At 42.5% G+C, this 21832-nt stretch overlaps 1 protein-coding gene across 4 annotated transcripts in view; it reads left to right on the top strand.

Annotated features, from left to right (window-relative positions):
- The first annotated feature begins 6294 nt into the window (after window positions 1-6294).
- The window catches only part of LOC122550131 (NEDD8 ultimate buster 1-like), a 44271-nt gene continuing 28733 nt past the window's right edge, over window positions 6295-21832 (top strand). For 2 of the 4 annotated variants that reach the window (XM_043690762.1, XM_043690760.1), the window contains exons 1-2: window positions 6295-6449; window positions 19865-19994. In XM_043690762.1, coding sequence (XP_043546697.1) covers window positions 6343-6449; window positions 19865-19994 — 237 coding nt within the window. In that variant the 5' untranslated portion in view covers window positions 6295-6342. The other 2 variants (XM_043690763.1, XM_043690764.1) reach the window with 2 other exon arrangements.

Below are 21832 nucleotides of genomic sequence, written 5' to 3'. Positions count from 1 at the left end.
TGAGCTGCCAGAGGAAGTGGTGGAGGCTAGTACAATAGCAACATTTGAAAGGCATCTGGATGGGTATATGAATAGGAAGTATTTGGAGGGATGTGGGCCAAGTGCTGGCAGGTGGGATTAGATTGGGTTGGGCTATCTGGTTGGCATGGACAAGTTGGACCGAAGGGTCTGTTTCCATGCTGTACATCTCTATGACTCTATGAGTCTGTGAAAACAAAGGAGACAGCAATCTCTCAGTTACCTCTGGATGCTACCCCCGAACATTTTCGGTCATGCATGTTCTTTTGAAAAGTCTCAAACCCCAGAATATTTACTTACCAGATTTAATCTCCTTATAACTCTGTCACTGTAATTGCTGTAAGATCATACCCATTAACCTGTATTTGTGCAGTTCATTTATCTATTTTGTTCAGAACACAATGCACATTCAACTTAAAAGCCTTTAATTTTGCCTTCTTACTATTATTTCCACTTTTAACCCTACCCTCCATCGTTTAAGACCTTGGCTGATCTGTTCGTGTTCTGAATTCCACATTCCTACCAATAACGTTCGATTTCCTTATCTGAAAAGAAACTATCAACGTCTTGCCTTAAAAATATTAAATGAAGAAAACTACAGATTGCAAATAGTTACAGAATTACAGAAGTCTTAGGGTGCACAAAGAGGCCATTTGGCCAGTCTTGTGCGCACAGGCTCTTATAGAATTATAGAATCTCCATTCGGCCCATCGAGTCCACACCAAAGAGCATCCCACCCAGATTAACCTGTCTGACCAAGCCCCATTACCCTGCATTTCCCATGGCTAATCCACCAAGCTTGCACATCCCTGGACTGTGGGAGGAAACAAGGGCAACCAGAGGAAGCCTGCACAGACACGGGAAGAATGTGCAAACTCCAGTCAGTCATCTAAGGCTGTAACTAAACCCAGGTCCCTACAGCAGTACTTAATGCCAATCTTCTGCATTTATCCCATACCCTAACACATTATTTTTATCCAAATAATTGTCCAATCTCTAGTGCCTCAATTTTTACTTGCCTCTACTATTAAAAGAATAATAACAATTCTGATAAGTATAGCAGTTTAGATGGGCAGACAAGTAACTAATAGAATTCAATCTACACAAATGTGAATTAGTGTACAAAATGTTTGGGAATAAATGGTAGGATTCTGAAAAGTATAGACTAACAAATAAATAAATGGTAAAGAAAGGAAACCGAATTCTTTAAGATTGATACCTAAGATATGTTTGATTTAGCCCAATGTTAATAAACAATAGGGTGGATTTCAACATTTATAAACCTAAATGGAATGGATTTAAATTAGCACTCATAAACCAGGCCTGAGTGTGCGTATAAAAAGGCTTAGGAAAGAAGGGCTCTTTCGGCGCAATTGTAGTGCGCTAGGAAGCCCAAGTTCAAGACCCACTTGTTTCCAGGGATGTATCATAACATCTCTGAACAGGTTAATCCGGAAAATTAATAAACCAGGTCAGAATACATTTAAATGAGCTATAATAATCAATAGCTATTCATAAAAAGGAAAAAAAGATCAATGTTTAAAAATCTGGACATATATTTTGAAGGGATCCATTTGATATCTTATCTACGCACAGTTGAACACTTGAAGTGTTACCAATTTAAACTGAATACAGGAAGGGTGAACTTGCTTTTACAATTCGCAAGTCAGTTACCTTGTTCTTCTCGCCTGTTAACTGACCTCCAAATTTGAAAAGACTTCTACACTCGGGCAGGCCCCTTGAGGGCGCAGCCTGAGGTAAGGGGCGGAGCCTGACGCTGTACGTAATGAACAGGGTGGGAAAATTACGAGGATGGGCGGGGCCTGAATCCCAGGGAAGGGCGTGGCTGGACTCAGGAGAGCATGACGGGTGGAAGGAGGCGAGAAGAATCGGGTAGTGACGCAGGGAGCGGGTAAAAGGGGCGGGGTTATAAGTGGGGCGTGGCCAAAACTGGGCAAGGGATGTAGCCGCGTTCGGGATCTGCTTTAATGGGTGTTGCAAGCACAACGAAGGGGAAGTGAGCAAATTGTGGTCGAGCAAAAATGGAAATTGCTGGGAGAATCTCTAGCTCTGGTAGAATCTGTGTATGTGTGTGAAGTTCAGCGCAAGCTGGAAGAACAGCATCTTTTTTCCACTTGGGAAGCTGGAGATTTATTGAGTTCAATAATTTTAGGGCCTCAGCACCTGCTCCATTGTCTTCCCCCCTCCCCCAGACACACCAGGTATTTTCATCAGAAACAAAAACAGAAATTGCTGGGAAAAACCTCAGCACGCCTGGCAGCATCTGTGGAGAGAAAGCAGAGCTAACCTTTCGGGTATGGAGACCTTTTTTCAGAACTGATTGTAGGAAGGGAATCATTGGTATATGTTGAAGATGAGGTGTTGAGGAGGGAAATTGAATAAATGATAGTTGGAAATGGAGCTAACGGATAGAACAGCAGTTGGGTAGACAACAGAATGGGTAAACATCACCCTGGAGAATCAAGAGCTGTGAATGTGGGCCATTAATAGTGAACTGTATTCATTGGGTACCCGTCCTTTTTGAATACACTGCATACATCCAACCCAAACTTTGGATCCGCTACATGGATAACACTTTTGTCATCACTAAATGAAACAAATTAGAGGAAAGCTTCAAGACCATCAATAATACCCTTACTGGCATAAAGTTCACTAAAGAGGTGGAAAATAACAACAAACTGCCATTCCTTGATGTTGCAGTAGAGCGAATAGCCAATGGGGAACTTCAAACCAGTGTCTACAGGAAAACAACACATACTGACCAAATACTGAACTACAGAAACAATCATCCCTACACCCACAAACAAAGCTGCATTAAAATTATTATTTCAGTGAGCCACCACACACTGCAGCACAGAGGAACTACGCAGAGCAGAGGAGAATCACCTACGCAATGAATACAGTGCGCTGATTTCTCAGCCATAAACCCAAACAAGCAGATAAAATACATCCAGAAACTCTAGTCACACTCCCTACATCAAAGACATCTCGGAAATGACTGCCAGACTACTCAGACCCTCTTGGCACCGTGGTAGCCCACAAACACACCAACACACTAAAACAGCAGCTAATGAACTTGAAAGACCCTATACAGAATACAAGCAAAACTAATGTCATTTACAAAATACCTTGTAATAACTGTAACGCTACATTGGACAAATAGGCAGAAAACTAGCCATCAAGATACATGAACATCCACTCTCACTAGTATCCTTACATACAGATGAGGGAGGATACCACTTCAACTGGGACAACACATCCATCCTAGGACAAACCAAAAAGGGATGCACAAAAATTCCTAGAAGCATGGTATTCCAACCAGAACGCTATCAACAGACACATTGACTTGGATCCCATTTACCACTTTTTTATCCCTGAAAAAAGAACAGGAAATGACATCACCACAGGAAATGGCATCACCAACCCAAGCAAACCTAAACATATAAATAGAAAGTGGACCATACCACCAGTGCCTCATCTGGAGGCTCACTAATGATGTCACTAATGGTGACGAAACATCTGAAATGGAATCTTTCAGCTCAGTGAGCAAACCTACATCTAGGGACTGGATTAGTTTAGAGTATGTGGTCAGAATGGACAAGTTGGAGCCAAGGGTCTGTTTTTATGCTGTACATCTCTGACTCTAGGGAACAGTTCAGAAGAAAAATCACTGAACTGGAAACATTAACTCTGATCCTCAATGAGTTTTTCCGCCAATTTTTATTTTGGGGTCTGATTTCCAGCATCTGCAGTATTTTTTTAGCACTGAGTCTGTTATCCTGACATTCTTTATTTATGTACATCAGCTGTGGCATCCAGTTTGGAGTCAGTCCTCTGGACAAGGAGATTGTAAATCCACTGTTTATATATTGAAAACCTCACACTACCGTCTAATAGCAGAAGTGCTTATTTCTCCCCAGCACCCATGTTGTGCGTGTGGTGCAAGACATTGAAAAACAAGTGCAGAAAACTTTATTCATATTCCATCACCAAGAAGAAAAAAACACCTGAGTGGTATGGAAAATAAAGAACATGAAAGCATGGGAAGGGTTAAAGCATGAAGACCACTGGCAATTTGTGGTCTGTGGAAGGTAGAATGGGATAAGACTAGTGGATTGCTCTTACACCAATTAGCAGAGTAAGGTTAAGGCTGAAAGGTCACTATGGTGGGATGAGATAACACAAGTAATAAAGCGAGTTTCTCTTGTGTTATGACAGGATTGGACAATAAATATTTGGGACATGACATCAAAATATCTAATTAATAGTTAGTAGAGTAAGCTTGAGACAGGAGACTATTGTAATAGATGGAATAGCTAAATATCTCTCATGACAGGTTAGTCTAGAATTGAAGATCACTGTAGCAGAGTTAGCAATAAATACCTAACTGTGACATTAGAATAACATTAAGTAGAATATACAACTAAAGAGATAATGGGAACTAACATCACTGGTTTATTGTGTAGCTAGTGATTAATATAGTTGGACATGCTGATAAGCCAACAGAAACATGATAAAAAAGATATAAAAATCCATGGACCCTGAGGTTCGTGGGCATTGAGAATCTGCTTTCTCGGTGTCACAGTTTTTTGTTTGCAAATAAAAGACCTACTTCTTGAGGAACTCTCTGCGTCTCCTGGTGATTCTCTATATTTTTTCCACAACAGTGGCTAGTGACAAGCAGTGTTTAGAAGCAGTGCCTACATGATCAAAGAAGTGAAGGTGAGGGTAGGGATTAAATCAAAATACAATCAGAGGGGGAAATAAAATAATCCACGCCTCGTGGTACCCATCTGTCACATTTGCAGTTGTTTCGGATTTTGGTGGGGGGGGGGGGGATGGTGGGCCTGCAGAAGAGGATGTGGTTATTGTGATTAATGGGCAGAGCAAGCAGTCACAAGGCTGGACTTTGGCAAGAATTCGTTTGAAATTCAGGATTAGGGAAGGAGGCATGGTTAGTGCAGGGGACCGTTGTTCAGTGTGGGTGAGCAATCTTGGTTAAGGGGGCTGGTCAGCATGTCCATTATAGAGATTAGAGTGATGCTAGAAAAGCACAGCAGGTCAGGCAGCTTCTGAGGAGCAGGAAAATCGACGTTTCGGGCAATTGTCCTGCTCCTCGGATACTACCTGACCTGCTGTGCTTTTCCAGCATCACTCTGATCTTGACTCTGATCTCCAGCATCTGCAGTCCTCACTTTCACCGTGGTCAATGTGGAAGTGGGTTTTGTTATGTTGGCGTGGTCAGTTTAAGGAGGTGGGCGGGCTTTAACTGAGTGGTCGTGGTCAGATGGGGAGGGCATTGTTGAGGGAGCGTGGTCAGTGTAAGGCGGTGCTGAAGAATGTGTTGCTGGAAAAGCGCAGCAGGTCAAGCATCATCCAAGGAGCAGGAGAATCGACGTTTCGGGCATAAGCCCTTCTTCAGGAATGAGGAGGTGGCGGGCTTTTAATAAGTGGGCGTGGTCAAGTGGGGAGCGCATTGCTGAGGGGGCGTGGTCAGTGTAAGGAGGTGGGCGGGTCATTGAGTGGGCGTGGTCAAGTGGGGAGAGCAGTGTTGAGGGGGCGGGGTCAGTGTAAGGAGGTGGGCGGGTCTTTGTGTGGGCGTGGCCAGGTGGGGAGAGCATTGCTGAGGGGGCGTGGTCAGTGCAAGGAGGTGGGCGGGTCTTTGTGTGGGCGTGGTCAGTTGGGAAGGCATAGTTGAGGGGAGGTGGGAGGGCTTTTATTGAGTGGGGCTGGTCAGGCGGGGTCGGCATTGTTGAGAGGGCGCGGTCTGCGTGAGGGACACGATCCGTTATCTCTGACGTCATAAACTCGGTCTATGTATGGATTTGTTAAATATTAGAAAGTAAATGAGTGCATGCTACTAACGGGCTGCAGTGTAGAAATATAATAAACGTCCAGTGAAATAAAGACGGAAATACTGAATCTGCCTGGCGACAGTTACATTGAATATCATTCAGTTCTGATGAAGAGCCACCGGACTCGAAACGTTAACTCTGCATTCGCCCCAGAGATGCTGTCAGACCTGCTGATTCTCGCCAGCAATTTTTGATTTCATATTGAATATACTTGCTTGACCCTGATTCTTTATCGAAACCAGCCCATACAAGATCACGGAAGGGGGCGTGCCGTCACTGAAATGGGCGGGGCCGGAGAAAAGGGTGGGCTGGAGCCGAAGTTCACGGGGCGGGGCCAGAGGAAGGGGCGGAACGGAAAGTCACGGTTTAGGGCGAAGGGGGTTCGAAGGGCGGAGCGAATATAACCCCGCCCCTGGCCGTGACGTCAGGTCACGCCTGTAGCCGGTCGATGAGAATAAAATCGTCACCTACCGTGTCTTTGTCACGTGATCAATATAACAACAAAAAGAGAGAGGTGATTGCTGAGGTATCTGGCACAGAGAAAGAGGGAAGAAGGTAAGGAACGCTCGGCCGGTGCATTGTTTCCCACAGCCCTTTCGCAGTACAGCCGGCAGCTTGGGCCTACCCACCCCGTACAACGGTGGGATAACTAAAGCCTGGACACCTTGCCCCCTGTAACGGCTTATATCAACAGCAGCCCCGGGTATTGGGGATCTGCGCCGACTGACGCTTTCGGTTTTTGGCAACGGCTTCACCCCTCTGGCCTGGGTTAGCGGCCAGCCGAGGACTGACTGACCAGGCATCATTTGCTCCTCTCCAGGTGACAAATCATCCGACTTACTTTCTTTAACCTTTTGCCATCAAATCATCTGTTCTTCTTTCCTCTCGCCTGAAGCACTGACATACATTTCCGGGCTGCACAGTTCAATCTTCAAGCAAATCTTTCACAAAGCCCCCTAAACACTCGGGAGGACCGGCTAGACAAACCGAAACCACTACTTGCTGGACTGCAAGTGTTCTTAATCTCCCCTGTCTTTTCACGGCATCTAATTCAGTCTATTGGGGTGAGAGGGGAATGTGCTGATTGATTAGTATTTCGAAGTCTGATTAGCACTGCATATAACTTGATTTAGTGGTTAGATATTTTAGCTCTATATTTAATAATTCCGTTTTTTGGACATTAGTCTCACAGCACCAGGGACCCAGGTTTGATTCCTGCCTCGGGTGACTCTGTGGAGTTTGCACATTCTTCCTATATCTGCGTGGGTTTCCTCTCTTTAGTTTAAAGAGCATCTCAGCAGACAGCAAGAAAATTTATTTGTTGGTCAGTCTCTACTTGACTTCAGTTCTTGGGAGTGAGGACAGTACAGATTTCCTTACTGACCTAGTCGTCCTTACTAAAAAGGGTAAATCCTGTTGTGTGGATGGGGCCAAGCTCCCTTGGGATACCTCTGCAAAGTTGTCTGTTTTGAAACAAGCTCTAGCTTCTTCTAGCATTTGAACAGTTAATTGAATCTTAAAAACAAGGACTACAAATCTTAAGTACACAACACTGAGCTTACTCCCTAATTTCAAAATGTGTAACATTTTTTCCTATAAAATGAAAATGAAACTATTATTAACCATTGTACACTGTACTGTGATATACGCCTAACAAGTTGCACTGTTAGAGCTTTTTTTAACAGATTTCCTTTTTTGTATTCTACCAATTTAACAATTGAGACAACTTCCTCTTGTTTCTGATCCAATAAATATCACATCACTGATTAATATTCAAGATTAGAACAGTTTTGTGAGTGTATTCTGGAACTCTGGACAAAGTGAATTATTTTATTGCACGGACTTTGTTTAACACAACCTGTTCTATGATCTAATGCGTTTTGGTTGGAAATCCCCAGCTTTAGATATCGAAAGTACAACACAAAAGGCTGGTCTTGTACATTGTCTTATTGGGTAGTTTGTTTTCATGACATGTATGCAATTGTAGTTTTAACTGTAAAAGTTGATCTAAAGGAAAAAATTGAGTTGTTTCACAGTAGAAAACTGAGAATTGCTTTAAAAAGTCACATCTTGTTTAAGCTTTTTGTGTTATACTCAGACCTTTCAAGAATACAAAGCCAAGGGGAAAACCAACCTGCAGTATAAATTTTGGTTTTCCTGCTGAATTAGTATTCTTGAAATGTCCTGATGCGTGCAAGAAACAAAGCCTTAGTAAAATGTCTCTTTCAGCAATCGTCAAGTCCTGAGTACTTTTCATTTTTCTTTAAAAGTTGGAAAATAACAGCCAGGACTACTACAAATGATAGAGATGAGGCTGAGTGTTATCACAAATTCATAAGAGTGGAGAGTGTGGAAAGCTCAGTGCACAAGAAAATATTAAAAGGGAAAGACAGAATTCAGCATAAAGTTGATGAGCTGATGGTAGAAATAGACACAAATGGGTATGACCTAGTGGGGATTACTGAAATGTGGTTCCAGGAAGATCAGAACTGGGAGTTAAGTGTCTAAGGTATTCAGTATTCTGAAAGAAGGAGCAGAAGTTGAAATTGTTTTATTGGTTAAGGATGATAGGGTATATTAAGAAGAGATATTGGCGCTAGGCGCCAAAATGTTGAATCCGTCCGGGTGGACATAAAAAGCAAGGAAAGAAACCTTTTTGTAGGACTAATATATATATATAGGCCCTTGAACATCCCTTCTGAAGTAGAGCACAGTATAAACCAGGAAGGGCTTGTGAGAAGGGCACAATGGTAATTTTGGGTGATTTGATCATCCATATTAGATTAGATTACTTAGTGTGGAAACAGGCCCTTCGGCCCAACAAGACCACACCGAAGCGCAACCAACCCATACCCCTACATGTACCCCTTACCTAACACTACGGGCAATTTAGCATGGCCAATTCACCTAACCTGCACATCTTTGGAGTGTGGGAGGAAACCGGAGCACCCGGAGGAAACCCACGCAGACACAAGGAGAACGTGCAAACTCCACACAGACAGTCGCCTGAGGTGGGAATTGAACTCTGGTCTCTGGCGCTGTGAGGCAGCAGTGCTAACTGCTGTGCTGCCATGCCGCTGTTTGGTTTGATTAATCAACTTGGCAAGGGTAGCCTCTGAGAAAGGTTGATAGAGCATATGAGGGAATTGTTTCTCAGAGCAACATATGGAGTCAACCAGAGAACTGGTTACTTTACTTTAGATTTTGGATTATGAGGAAGGATTGGTAAATAACCTTGTATTTAAGGATCCTCTTGTAAGGAATGATTGCAATATGCTAGAGTTACAAATTCTAACTGAAAGAGTGAAGACAGAGTTGCATATGAGAGTTTTAGTGTTGGAAAGATAATTTTACAGGCTTGAAAGGAATTGCGCCAATTTGACTGGGCAGGACAGTTGAAGAACAGTGGCAGATGCTTTGGCAGATACTAAATGCCTTCTGATTAAAATATATCCCCGAGAGGAAGAAGATTTGTAAGATGAAAAATAATCTATGGCTTAACAAGGAAGTCAAAGATAACATAAAGGCAAAACTGGGGCATAGCATACTGCAAATGTTAGTGGCACTCTGGAGGATTGGGAGAATTTTAAACGTTAGCAAAGGTTTACTAAAACCAAAATCAGAAGAGCTAAGATGAACAATTAAGGGAAACTAGCAGAAAACGTAAGTACTGACACCAAAAGCTCCTTAAAAAGCAAGTGTTGGCCCTTTAGAGGATGAGAATGGTGAGGTAATAATGGGGAAACTCAAAGGTAGCACAGGCACTAAACCAATATTTTGTCTTTTTTTTTCATAATGGAAGATTTCTTTCCAAAAATACAGGAATTGGTGAAGTTAGTATGATTAGGGAGAACTGTTGAAATTAAAGGCAGATAAGGCCCCAGGGCCTGATGGCCTACATCCTAGGGTATTAAAGGAAGTGGCAATGGAGATGGTGGATGTATTAGTTATGATATTCAAAAATTCCCTGATTTCTGGAAAGGTGGTTAGCATATTTTCAACCTTATTCAAAAAAGGAAATAAGCAAAAAGTAAAACTGTAAACCAGCTAGTTTGACCTCTGTAGTGGGGAAGTTGCTAGCATCAATCAGAAAGGAGGAGGTAAGCCACTTCCGGAATACTGTCATTCTGGCCTCTCTGCTGTATGCTGTGAAACCTGAAAGGATCGGAAAAGATTTTACAAAGCTGTTGCCAGTGTTGGAGGGTTTGAGCTATAGGGATAGGCTGAATAGGCAGAGGCTATTTTTCTCTGGAGTGTTGGAGTTTAAGAGATGACCTTTGTAGAAGTTTATTAAAATCTTGAGGGGCATGGATAGGGTAATTAGATAAGGTGGTTTCTCCAGGGTGGGGGAGTTCAAAACTAGAGGGCAAAAATTTAAGGTGAGGGGAAAGATTTTAAGAGACCTGAGGGACAACTTATCCATGCAGAGGGTGATGCATGTATGGAATGAGCTGCCAGAGGAAGTGGTAGAGGCTGGTCCAATTAAACATTTTTAAAAGGCAGCTGGATGGGTATATGAACAGAAGGCTTACAGGGATCTAATTGGGATATATAAAATGCTCAATGCGATTGATAAGGTGGACGTTGAACAAATGTTTTTCCCCCTTGTGGGATTGTCTCAAACATGAGGTCATAGATATGGAGTGAGAGTAGGTAGATTTCAAATGGAAATGAGGGATCAGAAGGTTGTAAATCTGTGAAACTCACTGCCCCAGAGTGCAGTGCAGGCAGAATCAAGTAGCAGTTTTAAGAAAGAGTGACTGTATGGATATTTTTTAGATCAGTTTTTATAACTTTTTTTCAGTAAATAAATACCACTTGTATAACTAATTACGTCTCCAACTTTATTATTCTGTATGAAATGTTTCTGATTTATGTAGCGTGGAAGTAGAGTTGGACAAAGTGGATTGTTAAACAGATATTTATTTCATACATAAATTTATGTAAACTGGACTAGTTTTTGCTTTACGAGGAGTTATAGCTATCACAAGTAAGGCTAGCATTTACTGCTGATCCTCAAGCAATTGTATTGAACTGCAGTCTTAACTGCTACAGTACATGTCGTGTTGGGGAGGGTGTTCCAGGATTTTGACGCACTGACAGTGAAGAAATGTCAACATGATTCCAAGTCAGTATGGTGAATGACTTGGAAAGGAATTTGCAGGTGTTGAAGTTCCCATGTTTATACTTCCTTTGTCCAACTTGTCACAGTTGCATATTTAGAAGGTGCTGTAAAAAAAACTTGGTGAGTAGCTGTAGTCCATCTTTTAGAAAATGCCCACAGCTACCTGTTTTATTGTTCAAACAGGGTGTTTGTCTTGGATGGTGTTGTATTCTTTGAGCTGCAATCCACCAGGCAAGTAGGTGATATGCAGAGGGTGGTACACATATGGAATGAGCTACCAGTTGAAGTGGTTGAGGTGGATACATTAACAACATTTTAAAAGACATTTGGACAAATACGTGGATTGGAAAGGATGAGAAGGATATGGGCTAAGTGCAGGGGAATGGGATTAGTGTGGATGGACATCTTGGTTAGCATGGGCAAAAGGGCCTGTCTGTGTTGTCCAGATTCTGACTGTGTAAAGAAATAGATCTGGTTTGTTTTGTCAGAAACATGATAAAGGGCAATGGGGAGCATGCAGGAGAGTGGAGTTGAGACTGAGCTAAGATCGGCCATGATTGTGTTGCACGGCAGAGTGGGCTCAGAGCTGAACTGCCTACCCCTGCTCCTAATGTGTTCCTAAAGTGAACTTTTGTGACCAACTGGAAATTCACTGAGCAATGCAAACTACAGTCACTTTGACTAAACCCATTTGCTGGCTGATTCTCCTCTTTTTATCCCCTACCCCATTCTTAAAAAGCTTGAACTAAAGAATGGTGATATACTAATGTGACCCATGCTTTTACATGGTACGGCAAACTGCATAAAGTTCCCTATTGAGACCACTGCCTGTCTATCATTTCCTTGGTGGTGGGACCCATCAGTGAGAATCCTAATACCGACCACCGTAGAGTAGTTTTTCTTGAATGCTATATTAGATTAGATTAGCTCAATCTGTACAGTGTGGAAACAGGCCCTTTGGCCCAACAAGTCTGCACTGACCCTCTGAAGAGTAACCCGTCCAGACCCATTTCCCTCTGACTAATGTACCTAACACTATGGGGTAATTTAGCATGGCCAGTTCACCTAACCTGCACATCTTTGGACTGTGGGAGGAAACCAGAGCACCCGGAGGAAACGCACGCAGACACAGGGAAAATGTGCAAACTCCACACAATCACTCGAGGCTGGAATTGAACCTGGGACCCTTGCACTGTGAGGCAGCAGTGCTAAGTGTCAGTCATAGCCTTCCATCTCAAGACAGTGGCTTATGCTGTGGTGAACAGAGTTTAGCTCTCACCTTCATCCAGATTTGCTAAGTGGGTCATCAGCTTAGTGTCCTGATCAGAGAACAGTTTTTTTCCAACCATGATCCGAAGCTGCTACATATTGTGAAGTTTGTTGGGGCTGGAAAAGTTCTCGCAGTTGTACTGAAATGCTATGCTCCAGAACTAATTGCACCACAAGTTAAACTGTTTCACTATAACTACAACACCACCAGCATCTGCAACATGCATAATTTCACAAAGACCAAATGGATTCAGGCCAATTATCGCCCCATCAGGTTACTCTTGATCGTGGAGAAAGTGAGGACTGCAGATGCTGGAAATTTAGTTTCTGAATGATTCCTAAAGAAGGGCTTTTGCCCGAAATGTCGACTCTCCTGCTCCTCTGATGCTGCCTGACCTGCTGTGCTTTTCAAGCACCACACACTTTCTTTAGTCTTCACTGTAGCAAGTTGGAGATGATTCAACAATGTTGTTGAACTGACGCCTGCACTTTCAGTCTGTCACCTGCTCACTGACCTATTCAATTCTACCTCAGCTGCTAACCTCAGTGTAGCATTGGTCTAAGTGTGGACAGAGTGAGCTGAATGTGAGTGTGATAGCCTTTGACATCAAGGCAACATTTGATTTGGCTATGTCACCAAGTAGCCAGCCAAAAAGTGGGATGTGAGAATTGGGAGAAAGCTCTTTTGCTGTTTTGGAACACATTTGACATGGTTGAGATTTCTGAAGATTAATTATCTCTGTTCCTGTACTTCACTGCAGGGGTTCCTTGGTAGTATCTTAGGCCTGAGCACCTTCAGCTGCAACAATGTCCTGCTCTTCAGAAGGTGACATTTGTGCGAACATCAAAAATGCTCAGTACTAAAGAATGCTCAAGATGTTGAAGGTGGGAATGGACAATGATCATACTGAAGCTAATATGTGGCCAATGTACCACAAATGCCAAGCAGCACCTGTCTCTAACAAAAGAGAATCTATCCACTTTCCCCAGTGGCTTCACAATCTGAGTCATCCACTGTCCATATCATTGATCAGAAAATGAACTCTATTAGCCCCATGTACTCACTGATTTTAGAGCAGATTAGAGGCTAGAAATCTGAGCAACTCACCAACTGACTCCTCCCAAGTGCAAGTCATTGCTCCCCACTTGTCTAGAGCACAATTCCAACAGCAATCAATCTCGATGCTACCTAGGACCAAGTAACCCACTTAATTGACACCAAATACACACACAATTTAACTTGCACTCACTCTGCCATCAATGCACAGTCACAGCAGTGTGTATCATCCACGGGATGGACTGCATCGACTTCAGCACATTAACCTCCTCACCAGCCAGCAAGAGCATTGGTTCAAGAAGGCACCTTTCTATAGAACATAGAAAATTACAGCACAGAACAGGGCCTTTGGCCCATGATGTCGTGCAAAATAAAATAACTTAACGTACGCATCCCTCAACTCATTGATATCATGTCCATGTCCAGCAGTCGCTTGAATTTCCCTTATGACTCTGCTTCCACCACCACCGCTGGCAACGCATTTCATGCATTCACAACTCTCTGCGTAAAGAGCCTTTCTCCTACCATCTTAAACCTATGACCCCTCGTACCAGTCAATCCTGCCCTGGGGAAAAGTCTCTGGCTATTGACTCTATCCATTTCCTCTTATTGTATACCTCGATCAGGTCTGTTCCGTTCCTTTTCTCCACCCCCGCCCCCCCCCCCCGCCGCTTCTGTGAGGTTATTCAACCCTCCAGTCATCCTGGTAAACCTTCTTTGCACTCTCTCCAAAGCCTCTATCTTTCTTATAGCAGGGCAACGGTGGCACAGTGGTTAGAACTGCTGCCTCACAGCGCCTGAGACCTGGGTTCAATTCCTGCCTCAGGCGACTGACTGACTGTGTGGAGTTTGCACGTTCTCCCCGCGTCTGCGTGGGTTTCCTCCGGGTGCTCCGGTTTCCTCCCACAGTCCAAAGATGTGCAGGGTCAGGTGAATTGGCCATACTAAATTGCCCGTAGTGTTAGGTAAGGGGTAAATGTAGGGGTATGGGTTGGTTTCGCTTCGGCGGGTCAGTGTGGACTTGTTGGGCCGAAGGGCCTGTTTCCACACTCCAGTCAGCATGTAGCATCCTTGCAGGGAAAGGAGGGGATGGACCCTGTCACGTGGTTCCCTGAGCAGACAAAGTCATTTTAGCAGAATATCTCATCACCACCAGAACCTTCCACCAAGAAGTCATTTAGCTGATGGTAAGAGAGGCACTATCTGTGAGATCCTTGTATGCCCAGTCTGACTGTGCCACCGCATGCTGCCCTCTCAGTGGCTGCAGGTGAGATGAGAATGTCTTGCATCCCCTTCTGGAATGCGCCTTTGCAAAGGAAGTCTGGAGTAAGATAATGATTTTTGTCAAGATTTGTCCCAAGCAGCTCCATGACGCAGACTCTGTGCTCTACGGTCTGTTTCCCGGGACACACAGACACGTCGACTGCACCTGGAGGATCATTAACTCGGCGAAAGAGTGGTCTGCCTGAAAATCTTTTCAGCCGTCTAGAGCAAGGAGCTGGCCCTGACCAGCCGTTGCAGACTGGCACATTCCAAGGTCCAGGACTACATACTGAATGATGCACTAAAGCTTGGGGCAGCTGCTGTATGAGATCTTTCTGCTAAAGTTAAATGGGGGTCCATTCAGTTATCAAACCTTCCCAGTGTCTCAAATCCATCTTAGTGTGTAGTCTTGTATAAGCAAGATGCCTCTGGATTGTTTGTTTGTTTGGATTGAATGAAACTCCAGTGACTTTTTTTTGTTTCCTTTGTACAAAACTGAACTGCATTCTTCGTGTGTGTTTTATACTTTTTACATATTAATGTATTATATATGTAATATACTTTTTACAAAAAGTATTTTTGAAATTTAAAATAGATTCCTTGAGTGATGTTAATCTTGAGCCAGTTAGCTTTATTTCCCTCCTCGTTTTCAGTATGTTTAGTGTGGAATTACAGAAATCCTGAATTGTGTGAGAAACCAGTTTAATTGCTTGCTAGCTTCCTGTTGTACCTAATGCCTCCTGTGAAGTGCTTCTGTGGTGTTTCCTCCGGTATTTATAGTGGCCTGTCCCTGCCGCTTCAGGTTGTCAGTTTCAGCTGTCCGCTGTAGTGGCCGGTATATTGGGTCCAGGTCTGTGTTTGTTGATGGAGTTTGTGGATGAGTGGACCCAAAGGACTGTCCACTGGTCGACTGGCGCCCGTGCCTCCCTCCCCTGGAGGTCAACCTGGCGCCGGGTAACCCAAAGGACTGTCCACCGGCCGACTGGTGCCTGTGTCTCCCTCCCCCGGAGGTCAACTCATCCACAAACTCCATCAACAAACACGTAGACCTGGACCCAATATACCGGCCACTACAGCGGACAGCTGAAACTGACAACCTGAAGCGGCAGGGACAGGCCACTATAAATACCGGAGGAAACACCACAGAAGCACTTCACAGGAGGCTCCCAAGCACTGAGGATGTCACCTAGACAGGGGACGAAACGTTTGCAACAAAAACTTGCAGCTCGGCGAACAGAACCACAGCACAGTTACCATATGTTCAATGAATCTGACCAAACTGTCTTTGGCTGACTAATGTGTCTTTTTTTTTAAATGACTTGTAGAATGTGGGTATCACTGGCATTGTCCCTAGTTGCCCTTGAGAAGATGGTAATGATCTGTCTGTCTTGAACTGCGACACAATGGGGGTATAGGTAGATCCCAATGTTGTTCAGGAAGGAATTCCAAGATTTTGACTGAACTAAAGTGAAAGAACGGTGATATATTTCCAAGTCAGGATGGTAAGTGGGTTGGAGGGGAACTTTGCAGGTGGTGGTGTTCTCATGTATTTTCTGCCCTTGTCCTTCTGGTAGTTGTGTTGTTGTCAAAGGATATTTGGCAATTTCTGCAGTGCAACTTGCAGATGGTACATACTTCTACTCAGTCTTTGTGGTGGAGGGAGTGGATGTTTGTGGTATAGTGCCAAAGAAAATGGGCTGTCATGTCCTGGATAGTGTTGAGTTTTGAGTGTTGTTGGAGCTGCACTTATCCAGGCAAGTGGGCAATATTCCATCATATTCCTGAAGAAGGGCTCATGCCCAAAACGTCGATTTTCCTGCTCCTTGGATGCTGCCTGACCTGCTGCACTTTTCCAGCAACACATTTTCAGCTCTGATCTCCAGCATCTGCAGTCCTCACTTTCTCCTCGAATATTCCATCACATGCCTGGCTTGTAGTTGGTGGACAGTTTTGGGGAGATGGGAGGAAAGTTTACTTATAGTAATCCTTGCTTCTGATGTGCTCTTGTCGTCACTATATATTTATGGCGAGTCCAGTTTATTTTATGATCAGTGGTAAACCTCAGATTTGAATAGTGGGGTTTTCAGTAGTGGTAATGTCATTCAATGTCAAATGGCAGTGGTTAGATTCCATCATTGGAGATGGTAATTGCTAACATTTGTGTGGTGCAAATGTTACTTGAATGCTGATGGAATTGCCACACGTCTGGTCCCTTGGGTTAGTAACCTAGTCCTACCAGATGCTAAGGATATTTGAGATGAAGGTGGAAATAATTCTGGTTTTCCTCCTGTCAAACACTGTCCAGGTCTTTGTAGTGAGGACAAGATTGATAAATTTGCAGTTTCATATTCTGTCAGATGAGTTTCATTCCACATTCTTATTCAGCTTGAATATAATAGCTACAAGCTTTGCAATCACTTTAGTAACGAGTGATTAGTTTCACATGGAGGCTACACAATTAACAGCTATGAACAACGTTATCATGTTGGCAAAGCTGATATTGGTATGGCGAAGCTCTGGACTGGTGATGAGCAAGTCAAACTTTTTTCTTTGTCACAGTACCATATTTTGGCATGTTTGTGTGCCATCATCGGTGTAGAGCAACTCCAAGGATTTGGCACTCTCTTCTTTCCTCCTCCCCTGAGATCCAAAACTAGGATGAAAGGAAGATAGGGTGTGCTACTAGGAATATCAACGGACTAGTAATCTAGAGCTTCCAGGCTAATGTTGTGGTGATGTGGGTTTGAAATTTCACCATGGTGTGTTTGTATTGAATTCAAAGTCTGAAATTGCAAAGTGGGCTTAATGACAACTATGTCAATTGTTGTCTCTTTTTTTAAGAAAATAATAAACCATTTCATTCGCTAACTTCCTTTTTCTAAGGAGGGAACATCTGTCATAGCTGTTTTGGCCTATATGTGACTCCTTACACCAATATTGTTGATTCTCCTCCGCCACTGGACCATTTTAGGGATGAGTATTAAATGCTGGCATAGCCAATGACTCTCACATTCCATGCATAACTTTTTTTAATAAATCTTTCTTTCAATTCTGGTATGAATTGACATCTAGGTAACCTGAAAGCGAGCAACAGCAAAGAGAACAATGTCGTGCCAGTTTAAGATTTATTTTCTATCTACTTTTGAAAGGTTTAGATGTTGGACTCTTAGCTGACATTGTCCATCATGTCATTGGAAAAAGTGGGTGACATTGACCAGCTTCAGCAGGCACCCATCTTTATCCAGTGATTTTAAATAGACAGATTCTGCTCACGTGGCCAAATGTATTGGTGAGACTTAATATGTAGTAGTCTCCTTTTGCTCATGGCATTTCTCTTGCAGCTGGTTAAGATATTATATATCCATTATAGATCTTCCATTCTGAAACCGCACTGGGTTTTAGGGTATAAGCATTTAACTAGCCTCTGCAGTCTGACTGGGGCAACATAATATTCACCGAGGGTGTCTCAATAGTTGTTGCAAACTGCTTGGGTTTAAAGGGTCATAATTTTTATGTCGGACTTCCTGGGGCACTGGCTCCAGCATCAGCAGAGACAGATGTTTATGAAGGTACTACAGGATTGTAATATCCTGTTTTGATTTATTCACATAACAACAACAACAACAACAACAACAACATAGCACGAGCTCATACCTATGACAAGCAAGATAACAGATATGCTGATAGGCTGGTTTTCAGTTTTGCCCTGACTTTTTTACACTGACATTTTTTGTCAAATGCTTCCTTAATCATATAATCTCCTGGAACCACAACCCATTTTTCCAATTGTATATCTCATTTGATGAAAAGCACCTCTGCTTTGGGTTTGTAATGGAGCCCCTTTTTTTTTATTTTGCTGATTGATCTTTTTTTAAATCCTGTCACAGCCCCTGGCATTCTTTCTCAAAAGACCTTCTGGCAGAGTAGTACAGTAGTAGCTTGTGCATCATCTGGTACTCTGGACTTCACTTGCAATAACTCTTGATGTATTCAAGGGCTTCTTGCTTGAGTCTGACTAAATGGAGCGGTTTGCTCAACTTCAGTACGGGTTTGCATGCATGCCCACTGCTCAAAGTAGTTGGACTGTTCCATATCACCTAGCCTTTGTGGAGAAATTTGCGAAGAAAAATACCTATGACTACAAGTCCATCAGGAAGCAGTCAGCATGTAGCATCCTTGCAGGGAAAGGAGGGGATGGACCCTGTCACGTGGTTCCCTGAGCAGACAAAGTCATTTTAGCAGAATATCTCATCACCACCAGAACCTTCCACCAAGAAGTCATTTAGCTGATGGTAAGAGAGGCACTATCTGTGAGATCCTTGTATGCCCAGTCTGACTGTGCCACCGCATGCTGCCCTCTCAGTGGCTGCAGGTGAGATGAGAATGTCTTGCATCCCCTTCTGGAATGCGCCTTTGCAAAGGAAGTCTGGAGTAAGATAATGATTTTTGTCAAGATTTGTCCCAAGCAGCTCCATGACGCAGACTCTGTGCTCTACGGTCTGTTTCCCGGGACACACAGACACGTCGACTGCACCTGGAGGATCATTAACTCGGCGAAAGAGTGGTCTGCCTGAAAATCTTTTCAGCCTTCTAGAGCAAGGAGCTGGCCCTGACCAGCCGTTGCAGACTGGCACATTCCAAGGTCCAGGACTACATACTGAATGATGCACTAAAGCTTGGGGCAGCTGCTGTATGAGATCTTTCTGCTAAAGTTAAATGGGGGTCCATTCAGTTATCAAACCTTCCCAGTGTCTCAAATCCATCTTAGTGTGTAGTCTTGTATAAGCAAGATGCCTCTGGATTGTTTGTTTGTTTGGATTGAATGAAACTCCAGTGACTTTTTTTTGTTTCCTTTGTACAAAACTGAACTGCATTCTTCGTGTGTGTTTTATACTTTTTACATATTAATGTATTATATATGTAATATACTTTTTACAAAAAGTATTTTTGAAATTTAAAATAGATTCCTTGAGTGATGTTAATCTTGAGCCAGTTAGCTTTATTTCCCTCCTCGTTTTCAGTATGTTTAGTGTGGAATTACAGAAATCCTGAATTGTGAGAAACCAGTTTAATTGCTTGCTAGCTTCCTGTTGTACCTAATTCCTAGATTGCATTGTATCAATATCATGAAATGGGCTTTTATTGAGTTTAATCACTAACTACAGGGCAGGTTCATTAATAGTAATAGAATATTTGTTCGAAGTGTTGGTTGCAATACAATATTTTAACTGGGATTTTATTTTATTCTTTCTTTAGAATGGCAACTGACGGCCCACCAGAGAATGTGGTTCAGGACCAAGTTAGGTCACTACTGGAGAACGAAAAGGTCAAACTTTGGGAGCCTCCTTATACAGCCGAAAATAAAGATGCTTCACCAGAACTAAAAGTATGGAACATAAGTTGCAGTACTAGTAAGAAACATCTTGCACATGCAAATATGTAGTAACCAGCAATGTCAGATTTCTTTTGCGAGGGAAACTCCACTTCTCACTAAACAACAAACTGTCCATGGAATATGCTGTCTTTTCAAGGTGTTTCTACTCTTAGCAATGTCTGGCTGTAAAGGTGTTTGTGCACTTTTTTTTTTTGTTTGAAGATACAATTGTTATCTTAACACTGGTCCTATATCTGCAAAGAGAAAGCAGTCCAAAACAGCAGCGCGCACACTCTCTCTTGCAGTGTGAACTTCATGCTGTGAATGTTTTCAGAAAGCATTCTAGTATGGGATCAATTTTATAGAAACAGATAAAATAAAATATTTTAAAATGATCATTGAAGGTACATAAGTGTATTTGTTGGAAAATTATGAAGCGGTGTACAGATGAAAATATCAATGGATTATTTGCCCATGTTTTAAAGCTTTGTCTAACCATTAAAATCATCTGAAAATAAGAAAATTAATCTTTAAATTTTATTTACAGAACTGATATCCCTTTTACATCAACCTTAACACCAGGAGCATTTGCAAAGTATTATTGGCAAGAACTTAACCCTAGCTCATGGATCCATTCTGCAAATTCTAGGGAGAAGAGAGTTTCAAATAATGTTTCTGGTGGTGATAATGTCTACCTGCTACTTGTTTTGCAACAACCTCATCGCCATTATAATGAAAAATCCTAGAGTGGTTGAATGTTAAGTGAAACTAAAATAACATTGTGGGCGGCACGGTGGTACAGCAGTTAGCACTGCTGCCTCACACCGCCAGAGACCCGGGTTCAATTCCCGCCTCAGGCGACTGACTGTGTGGAGTTTGCACATTCTCCCCGTGTCTGCGTGGGTTTCCTCCGGGTGTTCCCGTTTCCTCCCACAGTCCAAAGATGTGCAGGTCAGGTGAATTGGCCATGCTAAATTGCCCGTAGTGTTAGGTAAGGGGTAAATGTAGGGGTATGGGTGGGTTGCGCTTCGGCGGGGCGGTGTGGACTTGTTGGGCCGAAGGGCCTGTTTCCACACTGTAAGTAATCTAAGTAATCTTAAAAAAAAACATCCTGCAGCTGATTTTGTTTTATAAAACATTAAAACCAATTAACCAGCTGCACCTATAATCATGAACTTTCAGGGTGTTTTTTATATATATACTTTTCAATTCTTAAAACCTGAACATCGTTTTTTTTTTAAGCTTTCACCTGGAATAACCTACCCTGATAAATAAATATTGCTTTATTATACTTTATTAACTGCAATGAGACACAGGTAAGCATAGACTATTGATAAGGATCTTGGTTAATAACTTTTTTTAATCACTTGTTTAAACTGGCAGTATTTATTTAAGATCTGGAATATACTGTCTGCAAGAGTGGTTGAACCAAATTCTGTAGTTAAAAAAAAAAATTCAAAATTTGGAAAATTGTTATTCTTAGTTATGGGGATAGGGCAGGGAATTGGACAAAGCAGATAGACAGTTGAATTGCTTCTTTCTGTGCTGTAAGATCCTAGAGATCAAAAACAGTCACACTTAAAAATTAAATTTCATTACCAATGCAGTAAATGCATTTCTGCAACCAGATGCTTGAACCCATGTCTTGTGGGTAAACTGGGATTTCCCATACTTACATTTCTCTTTTTTTACTGTAGTTATTTCAATTCTGTTTTTTTTTTAAAAAAAGCACTTTACTTGATGTAGAGAAAATGGATTGCATTAAAAACATTTGATTCAGTGAATATCCACTTTTTTTTGTTTGCAGCTTTTGGGCCATGTGATATACAGAATAGATTAAAAGTTATTTG

This window comes from Chiloscyllium plagiosum, chromosome 5, assembly GCF_004010195.1.
Source record: "Chiloscyllium plagiosum isolate BGI_BamShark_2017 chromosome 5, ASM401019v2, whole genome shotgun sequence".
NCBI lineage: Eukaryota > Metazoa > Chordata > Chondrichthyes > Orectolobiformes > Hemiscylliidae > Chiloscyllium > Chiloscyllium plagiosum.
This window is presented reverse-complemented; position numbering and strand designations above follow the sequence as displayed.